The sequence below is a fragment of the Lepisosteus platostomus genome, chromosome 12 (assembly GCF_059453375.1).
Source record: "Lepisosteus platostomus isolate fLepPlt1 chromosome 12, fLepPlt1.hap1, whole genome shotgun sequence".
Classification (NCBI taxonomy): domain Eukaryota; kingdom Metazoa; phylum Chordata; class Actinopteri; order Semionotiformes; family Lepisosteidae; genus Lepisosteus; species Lepisosteus platostomus.
The window spans coordinates 33,552,493-33,563,224 of record NC_142622.1 but is presented as its reverse complement, the minus strand read 5'-3'; the positions used below and the strand labels follow the sequence as shown (position 1 = coordinate 33,563,224).

Genomic DNA, 10,732 nt, shown 5'->3' with positions numbered 1-10,732 from the left:
AGATTATTTTTTAATACACAGACTTCTGTTATTCTCTTATTGTGATAAGCACAGCAAACACCCAAAGGCTTTAGTTTCCATCCAACTGATAAGATTTTCTAATGGAAAACTGAACACCTGACCTGGGCACAGAGTTAAAACTGGACTGAAACAACAGTGAACCTTTAAAACCAAGAACAGGAGGCACTGCTTTAATAAAGGGCTGTGTGAGTATAGTCATGTTGTTTAATACATTAGCTAAATACGATTGTTGGATTTATCAGTTGGTAACTACAAAATAGGATAAATATATGTGAAAGGCTTTCTCTTGTATTATTTCTTCTGTTCTTAATTGCTCTTGGGTCTAGGTAGATGCTGGATTCCTGACCTTAATCTTCAGGCATGCCTGTGTATACACCTAACCTTCTCATGTAGGAACTTGCTTCTTATTATTAGCCATCTCATTGACAAGGCAGACTCTTAAGTTACTTACATATTAGATATTGACTGTGTAATTAGTTAAAGAAATATTTAAAGTAAAGATTAAAATGATTATAAGATAAAAATGCTAACAACAGTTAAGCACTTCTCACTGCATAGGAAACAAACTTTAAAAAATGGTCATATCATACTACTAATTTAACATTATATTAAGTATTGACAACAATACTAAAGTATAGCAGGATAATTTTAAAAGATAGCACTGCTATTTGACACTACAAACCAAACATTCTGGGTCATGAGGTCAGTGGTGTGGACCTGATTTGTTGGGGTATGATCATTACATACAGTACATTCGTTGTGAGTTTTGCTCAGAGGAAAAAAAACACACACTTTGGTCATTAAGAGCTTTTAATTCAGTCATACACAGTATACATTTTCACATGCTGAATTATCTCTATCAATATCCATAGTTACTTCCCACAGCACCTACACAATGGACCTTTGTATTGCTTTAAGTAATTAATTTCAGGAGTTTAGTTGATCCAGTACTGTACATAGCAGGCCTAAGTGATTTTCCTGCATGATGGCCTTTAACCTTTAGAATATTTTAACAAGATTGTAGGGAAAAGGCCATATGAAATGGCTCAAGAGATACTCTAAGAAGCTATTAAAAAACTGCCAATTACATATAGAAATCCATGGCTTTTTTTTATAAGGCACCCTGACCTAAGATATTTACATGTGCTGATCCCATCTATGTATACTTTCTGTCTAGTGCTTATGTGTTACTCTTTTAACACTACCATTGAGCAGTTTATAATACAATGTCCATGTCAACAAACAGCATATTTTAGAAACTCATCTGGATGTCACTTGCTGCGGTTACCACAGAAACTGTCTCATCTCATTGCCAAAGTCAGGATATATTCCAAGACCAAATCACAACTAAAACAACTTTCATTTTATTTCATGTTGTTTTCCTTTTCTTTGACAAAAGAGTTGCTCGTAATGTAGCAGAATTGCTCTGTGTTAGGCTTAGAATTCAATGAAAAAGGAAGGCTGGTTTAAGGTTAAATAAATTAAGAAAATATTTACAATGGATTTGCTACTATAAAACCCAACTAAATTAAATAATCTTTGATGGAACAACATATAACGGTCAATATAATGTTCTAAATAAAAACAAATGATTTTTAAAATAATCTACATAAACATTATTGCGAAATTAACACATTTTATATCTGGCTCCTGTTAATTTCAGCTGTGAATGTTCATCTTACGTACAGTTCCTTAACGAGTATTCTTAAAAACAGTGTGAAACAGCACATTACAGAATGTGCCTTTTCCTAGCTCTGAGGTGCTGAAATGCTAAAACAGCTACATGGGACAAGTGTGTACTATAATCCTAACTATTGAAATTAGTGTAAAAATGTGAACATTGCAGCAGCTTACTGAGAAACTATAAAGTGACCATATCTGTGCTTCATCATTTAGTCTTGCTCACTTCTCTGTAAGGAACAGTTTGAAGTTTGCTGTAAACATCAACCTTACTTTTTTACTCACTTCATATGCATCACTGACAAAAGCTGAAATGTCTGCAATTCTGAGCTCTTATCAGCTTGAACATAAATATTGCTGTTACAGTACGTACAGGATACAGACTGGTTCTAACACACAAGGTCTGTGTCTAGCAGTGCTACTCTGGATGTCATAACAAAAGGGTGTCCTGCTAAAAATGTTACTAAAACAAGTTTCTTTTTTAGAACTTATTGTCAATTCATTTATTAATAGCGTATCTTAAAAACTGAAATGTCAGTAGTCCAAGAAGCTTTTCACCAGATCACTCAATTCTCAACAACATTAGTATTTTGGTAATCTATAGCCAAAACAATGAGGCTCGTGAATTGCTGTGAACATTTGTACAGAACACCCTCAATTATTTTTAATATTGATTATGAAAGGTATTTGCTGCTGTATTCCTGTAGAATAAGGCTCAACATTCTTTTGAATCCTTCTGAATAGTTTCTTTTCATGTATTTAAGCCACAAGAACAAATTTATTCTAAAGTACAAATCCAGCCTACAGGAGACTTTATGGGTCTCTTTGTCAGTAGCTTAAGACCTGGACAGAGGGTTAAATAGCTACAGTTAAGCACATACCAAGTTTAATTATTTAACTAAGAGCTTAAGTGAAAAGAAAAATCAAGACACCGTGCTTCTTGCTTGCCAATTTAGTGATATGTTTTAAAATTTGAAAATGTAAAAAAAAGTGAATACATATAAGTATATTTTTGCTGGAAAGCAAGATCAATGGATAAAAACAGAAGAGAAATGTTGATTTTTTTCCCCTAGACAAGGATATTTTAAATACATAATAGAAAATCGTACAACATCAGGGCCTGAACATTTGAAACATTATTTTCAAATCCACAAATCCAAGTCCTCTCAACAAGAGTGTTATCATTCCCAGACACTGAAACAAGTCTGAATTCGACTTTAAAATGTCCTTTAATTGCTCCGAGATGAAGGAGATTAATTCCTTGCAGAAAAAAGTGCATATGGCCCAAGAAAAATGTTTTTGATATGTCAAATTCTTATTTTTTTCATGTAATTAATTTGGCTCAGTATCAATCCATTGTCCATTCTCCAAACCGTAAACTAAATCTATTGGGTCTCTGAAGCACAAAACCTCGCTGGAAAAAAAAAGGCAAACATGGTGTTTTTCACATTCACTGCTAACATTCATTCGTTCCACCATGAACAGAACTCTGACAAGAACATGTTTTTTTTAATGCTTTCTCGGAATGAGAGTCCTGGAGCTGTCATCGTTCATGTTTGGGAATAATTTCACCGCGTTCCACCACAGCAACTCTGTTTCCGTTGCGAATGAGCTCCTTTTGATGGATGTCAGCATAAAACTCTGCGATCACAGGGCAGTGATCTGAAGCTACACCACCCCAGGACCAGTTATCTGGGATCCAGGGATTAGTGAGACCTTCCCTCACGACAGCCCAGTGACCTACATTGGGGGAAGAAACAAGAGTATGAAGTAGAAATGGGTTACATCAAACTCTCAATTCTCATTTTTACAGCGTTATTTTAAATACCGTCGATCAGAGCTGGACATGGCTTAATTACAACATGGACAGAGCAAAACAAGGTTTCAAAAGCAAGACAGAACGTGTCACGGTCAAACAAAACCAAGGTTTTGTTTACATTTTTTAGAGATGACAATAAATAAAATGAGCTAGTCAAGTGTGTAACTTTAAAAAAAGACTGATCTAGAAAGCAGAAATGCCTTTAAAAATGTTTTAATCTATGTGAGTGAAAATCTGGACACTCATACGCACCTGTGCAAATCTTCTTGAGCGAGCGGCTAACCCAAATGTTGTCCAAGCAGTTGGACCCTTGTGGGTTCCTGGTGCTGATGTTGGTGAAAGTGCTTGCAGGTATGAGTGGAGAGAGCTTCTCCTTCTTTAACATGTCGAAATCACTGCTGTCTGGAGGCAGGCTGAAATCACCCAGTATAACCAAGTCCTTTTCTCCTGCGCAGCAACAACAAAACATCAGCTAGGCACTCTTCACACATGAGTAAACTCGTGACATGTGGCAAGGGTTTCTGCTATAGAATCCTGTTCGTATTGATAGAGCAGTATACTGTATATACTAGTAGTGACCAAAAGAAAGGACACAGCAATGTTAAGTCACTTAATAGTGCGTTGAGCCAGCACATGTGGCCAATATGCACAGGGGTGTAGTCAACCAGCTTCTGGAACTGTGCAGGAGTGAACTTCCACTCACTCTGTGCTGGTGACGTCTTTCCCTCAGAGATCCATGCTGACATCTCCTTAGACACTGATCTCTTCTCTCTCTGTATTTAACATCAGAAAGTGGAGCTATTTTGTTCGCTGAAGCTCCTGCCAAATGCTCCCTAGAAATCACCCTGCTTCAAAGACACCAAGGTCTCCTCTGCAGTCACGGTTATAGGCAATCGAGCCTGCCCAGCATTTTTAAACATGACCCAAAGCATAACGGAATGATATTTTCTTAAGTAATGCCACATCTGTGTGGAATCCCCTCATTTTAATATACACAATGTCCCATATTCATCCAAGTGTTTCCATTTTTGGCTGTATGTTCAAGCCTAAATGCCCGAGAAGGAAAGTTTTTCTTGAAAAGGAAATACATTTCCTTCATTGCACGAACTGCAAAATGATAGCCTCCCTATTAGGTATCACAAAATTGCTCTGAAACCTTGCTTCCATTGAATAACGAGCCTCTTCATGGTTAACAACAGATGGCTGTTGTTAAGTGTAATTAACTATGTACCCTTGTGAAGTTAATGACCATAATCCTGCTCCTCTCCAGACACAAAGCACATAATTGATTTCCAGGTAATGATGATCTACTGATATAAAAAGGTAACCAGACGTTGAGACATTAATTGGTTGCTTTTCTATTGCCCCTTTCTCATAAGCACTTTGATCCAAGTTACTAATATGCAAATCTCAACATGAGTCAAAATTTTTGCCAATGTGAAGGTGTCTACTGGGGGGGAAACTGGGTTGGTCAGTGGGAAAACAACCAGTTTCAAGAGATGGGTTGGAAGGAGTCTAAGCAGAAAAAATGCTACGTTTCTATTCATCAACATACTGGGCAGATGATTCAGTGCATTGAAATTTAAAGAGGCTGCATTTCTGCGTCAGAGCAAATAAACCTCTATTTTGTGATATGTTGCTTGTGAGCATATGTTGCTTGTGAGAAACCTTGTTTTTGTGTAAAGCAGATGCCTGAACTTAATGGAAACATTAACAAGGGGAAAAAAGACAGAGCGAAACCAATCCACTAACCACCTGGAGTTTTACCTTTCAGTATCTCTTGTACCGTCTCCGTGAAAAAAGAAAACTTGAGGTTCTCAGAATGGCTCTTCCCATTGGCCTCTCCCTCCATCAATGGTGCTTTCAAATGGATATTCACAAGTGTCACATCAGATGCCCCGACCTGTGAAAAATGATCAAATGTCCTCCTTGTAATGCCAGCGTCACACTACACGACTTTTTCTAGGATTTTCAGTCGTAGCCTGCATTTACATAATCGCAAGAAAATTAGAGTGAGGTGTAGAGAGTCGCAGCTCGCACCCTGTACCATCAGTTGTGTAGTGTGACACCCCCCACTACTCAGTCATAGCGCTCTTAACAGCCCCTATGACAAAATCAAACTGGTTTGATTTTCTAGTAGTGAGTCGCAAGTCGAAGGGGTGGGCAGTGAGCCAGATGTGTACTTGTGAAATAACGTGCTCATTATATTACACGTTATAGCGCAATACTAATTTGATTAAAATATGTGGTTTAAGGGTGTGTCATATTTTTAACTGTGTTTTATTTTGTAAATTTGTTCTATATTTCTAAAGAAGAATTATATTTTTGAAGATGTTTATTTGTGGAAAACAACGCCTGTGTTACATTTTCCAAAATGTTTATGTGCTTGTTCTCCACGCTGTTTGTTTACTTGCGTGCGGCGCTCCTCCTCTTATTCCAGCTCCACGCTGATTGGCTGCCAAAGTGAAGCGACCTCGCGGTACTTTCGCGGCGCAATATGAGATTTGGAACTGTGATGAAAAGTCATGAGGGAATCGTGTAATTAGTCCCCCCTGTGATTCCTAGTCATATAATTTGACACCCTCAAGGACAGAAAAGGCAGCGAGACTAAATTTGACAGTCATTAAATTTGACATGCTCTCTGGACTAGAAGTTGTGTCGCGTCTTGCAGTGTGACGCCACCTTAACACCCCTGCAGCGAAGCCAATGAAATCAATCTGCAAGACTAGAAAGACAGGACTATGAAAATTCTTACACTGAAATGAGCCAGATATGGTCTAGGATGAGCCTGTCTCCCATTCCCATTGACTGCTGGGCTCTCCAGTAAAGCTGCATCCTTGAGCTCTATTCCACAACTGCTGTCCCACAGGAAACCGGCAAACTCAGCCCCCTTCCATGAAATGAAGATATACAGGATTAGTTTAATGAAAAAGATGGGAATTTATATACTGTATCTGCAAAAGTACACTTTACATTCTCGAATCAAAGATATATGAGTCATACAACATGCCTGTAAACACTAGCAAAACCACAGTTTAAGTGAACAAAAATCAAATTGGACACTTTAACCTGTGCCAATGTATACAGTAGGTAACCTAAAACCGTAGAAGTGATTACCAAAGCATAACTTAAATTAGCACCAGTAATAAGAACGGCATTGTCACAAAATACAAAAGCATTAATTCGATCTACTGGCTAAAGATTTGAAGGCACAGTATCACCATTTTATACAAAAACACAAACTTATCAAAACAGAACGATTGAAGCAGTCAAGTGTGAAGAGAGCCACTCAATTTATAAGTCAATTGTAAAATGAACCCGTCTAGAAAGAAAAAAGTACATTTAAAAATGTTTGTATCTACAGTATATTCACAAATGCAAATCCTACTCTCCTATGTGTGTCTCGTTGACACACATACGCTCCTGTGTTGGACTCCAAAGTATGTAAAATTGATTAGCTTAGTCTATCAGAATATGTTTAAAGTATCTGTTTTTGGCCACACAAGACAATGGCACAGGGAAATGTAAAAAACAACCATTCATCTTCAATTTCTTGCTATCACTTTACCTTCCAGGACCTTTACCAACTGTGTGCCACATGAAAAAAACAAAATTAAAAACATGTAATCCATTAATATGACATTAAGTAAACACAAGTGTCAGAGAGTGAAGTAGTGATAAGCCAAATCTATTGGGGAAGTTGCATAACAATAGAGGTTATGACGCACAAATTAAGGACAACTGCTTTAAAATTGAAATGTCAACATTTTTCATAGACTGAAAAAAGGAAACTAGGAATCACACATTTATGATCTGCAAACTTCCTTTTGAAATGTCTTCTAGTCTGTTTTTAGTTTTGTCTATTTCTAACCCTGCTCTTGTGCAATCCTTACAGTGAGGCCCTGATGTTCAACTCACCACTGGCAATCCACTAAAGCTCAGCAGGTGTGAGCCTGGTCAGTTCCCGGATAGGAGACCTCCTGGGAAAAACTAAGGTTGCTGCTGGAAGAGGTGTTAGTGGGGCCAGCAGGGAGCACTCACCCTGTGGTCTATGTGGGTCCTAATGCCCTAGTATAGTGATGGGGACACTATACTGTAAAAAGGCACCGTCCTTCAGATGAGACATAAAACCGAGGTCCTGACTCTCTGTGATCATTAAAAATCCAGGGCGTTTCTCGAAAAGAGTAGGGGTGTAACCCCAGCATCCTGGTCAAATTTCCCATTGGCCTTTACCAATCATGGCCTCCTAATAATCCCCATCTATGAATTGGCTTCATTACTCTGCTCTCCTCCCCACTGATAGCTGATGTGTGGTGAGCATTCTGGCACGCTATGGCTGCCATCGCATCATCCAGGCAGAGGCTGGTGGTGGTGGAGGGGAGTCCCCATTACCTGTAAAGCGCTTTGAGTGGAGTGTCCAGAAGAGCACTATATGAGTGTAAGCAATTATTACTATTATAATTAAAAGGGAACCAGCCTTTGTCTATGGGGATCTCAGTAGGTCTAACAATCCTACCTTGTATGACTGTCCAGCAGGCTTGTCAGAGACGACATATTTCCACAGTCCCCTGGAGCCTTTCCATTTCCGGACATTTGGCAGGGTTGACTGGTTGAGCTCCGCGCAAAACTGAAAAGAGAAGCAACAGGCCGGTCAGCGCACAGTCCAGCCATGAGAGAGCCAAGGTCGCTGCTATAGACTCACAGACAGGGAGCTGAAATAAGTCACTTATTTCTGTGGAACAAGGAGATGGAAGAGTAAGTAAACAATGAGTGAATTATGGCTCAGTTCCACTGAAAGTAGCACATTCACCTGCTGTAACTGTAATGTACAGTATAAACCTGTATCGGGATTAAGCTGATGTTTTGTTTTTAGCCCAGAAATCAAACCACAAAGCAAGTTTGCAACGAATGGGTAAAAACTGCACAAAGTGTGAAAATTGTCTACACGCAACTTTGCAGAATTATTTGCTGACTTTTATTAACAAGGGACCGAGGGGTGAACTCTTATGCAATCATCATACTTCAGTTTTAGAGGTTTTCTTCGCAGTTTTTGCTGACATTTAACTTCTTTCACTCAAAAACGTGTTTGGTTTGAGCGTCAAGGTTTTTTTGATCAAAAATATTTACTACAAAATGTGAATGCACTACTTAATATTCAATGAAAGGGGGCATCATTGAAAAGTGGTGAATACTTTTGGAAAGAACTGTATACAGTATACTGTATTAGAAAATGTCACTGCTTTTTTTAGAGGGAGGTATTACAGTGAAACACCGTTGTACAGTATACGTTTAATTAATGGTCTATTTTTAGAGTATTTTTAGAAATGGCATGTAACGTCTATGTCTAAAAGACCAGCGAAGTTGCATACGCTTATCCAGGTTCTACAAGAGGAAGGGAACAGAATCCTACAAAAAATCAACTGCAACATGGTGCAAAGTATGGATTGCATGTGTACAGCTTGTACTGCTTCCAGCAGTACAGTAAACGCGCTAGGCTGTGACTTTCACAGTAGACCCCTCTGCCGACAGCAAATGTCAGCATATTGATCATTCCTATGCCAGGTTTGTTCACAAAATATCAGAGCAACTGCTACAAAAAGATGTTGCAATGGCCTTAATAACTTAATCAATCTTCTGCAGCTCTGCGTTTGATGCTCAGTGACATGTAAAGCAAATTTTGCAGTTGTCTAAATTAATGACGGCTGAACTGAAAAAACGTTTTAAAAAGTTTTGGATTACTTTGCAGCCCACATGACTGGCATCTGCTCTAATCAGACCCATATGTAATTATTCCTTAGGTCTATTGAGTTGACCAATGTATTACTTTGACGGCTGTGGCTTGGAAACATAAAAAAGCATTTAAAATGAAAAGATTTAATACGTTTAAGCACATATTTGTTAGTCTACTTAGCAGATAAACAGAACAAAAATTATGTCTTGCACAAGCTGACTTCAGCAGGGCCTCACAGACTAAAATAACTGCCATATAAGGTAATTTCGTTTTACGTGCTACTTAAGTATCTAATGAAATTGTATTTTAGTGTACATGTGCAACTGCCCAAGCCCCACAGTGTTTAAGAATTCATACTTCACCAAACTAAGAACTGAAAAAAAAATATAATGTACATAATCAAATGGTTCTCTATACCTTTTCTGCAGAGAGAAACCCCAAGCTATAGAAAGCAAAGCCTCTCATCTGTGGGTGTTGCTATGCTACAACACTCATTTGAGACCAGGCTGCATTAAAAATATCTAAAGCAAGAAAATCCCTTAAGCAGTGTTCCCAATCTGGAACACATCTAGTGAAATAATATAAATATGGAACATGGGAAACAAATCGATGGAATGACACTGGCATTTCATTGACAAGTATACTGCTTTCGTAATCAGTTCAGTTTAGACCAGATGACATTTTCTCATAAGAAGGGATTGTTCTAAGGTAACTCGCCTCTAAAAGACAAACATTCTCTAATACACAATTTGTTTCCAAGATGGGTTAAGAATATAAGGGAGTCTTACAACTCCTGTGGATCAAATTGCAATGGGCTTCGTCCAGCCTTTTTCTAACTGCTTCATCTAATTCAGGATCAAGGGGGAGCTGAAATCTATCCTGGCAAACAACAGGTGCAAGGTGGAATTCACACTGGATGGGACAATAGTCTACTGTAGGGCACACACGGACACAAACACACACACTCTCACATCCGTGCCCAGTTTACTTGAAGCCAGTTATCCCACCAGTATGTCTTTGGGCAGTGGGGGGAAATCAGAGCACCAAAAACAAAACATGCGAACGCAGGAAGAACATGCAGACTCCATGCAGATAGCACCCCAGATACAGAATTGAACCCAGAGCTACGATGCAGCAATCCTAATAACTCTGCCACTGTGCCGCCCGTGTGCAGTTTAAAATTCAAAGAGAACTATCAGTAGATTTAGTGACAAGATAGGCTATCTACTACACTGCACATGACAGCAGCTTTCATTGAGAGCTGCCAAGTACTGATATTCTGCAGTTCACAACACAAAGCACAAAAATGAAGTTTGTTTAACTAGATTTACATTACAGATGGTACCCAGTAAACCAATAGAAATGGGTTCAATGAACTGCAGTAATTGAAACGTCAGCCCTTCCAGAAATTTACGTTTGGATGGCAATAAGAGCAGCCTCTGCAGTATTTTCATCGGACGGGAAAATGGTAGATGTAAATC

General features: G+C 38.6%; 1 protein-coding gene across 1 annotated transcript in view; it reads right to left on the bottom strand.

The window, feature by feature from the left end:
- Positions 1 to 813: 813 nt before the first annotated feature.
- The window catches only part of eepd1 (endonuclease/exonuclease/phosphatase family domain containing 1), a 41,563-nt gene continuing 31,644 nt past the window's right edge, over positions 814 to 10,732 (bottom strand). The window contains exons 3-7 of the mRNA XM_088601695.1: positions 8,037 to 8,147; positions 6,276 to 6,410; positions 5,288 to 5,423; positions 3,773 to 3,967; positions 814 to 3,441 (exon numbers count right to left, since the gene is read on the bottom strand). Coding sequence (XP_088457821.1) covers positions 3,245 to 3,441; positions 3,773 to 3,967; positions 5,288 to 5,423; positions 6,276 to 6,410; positions 8,037 to 8,147 — 774 coding nt within the window. The 3' untranslated portion in view covers positions 814 to 3,244. The remainder of the gene's footprint in view (positions 3,442 to 3,772; positions 3,968 to 5,287; positions 5,424 to 6,275; positions 6,411 to 8,036; positions 8,148 to 10,732) is intronic.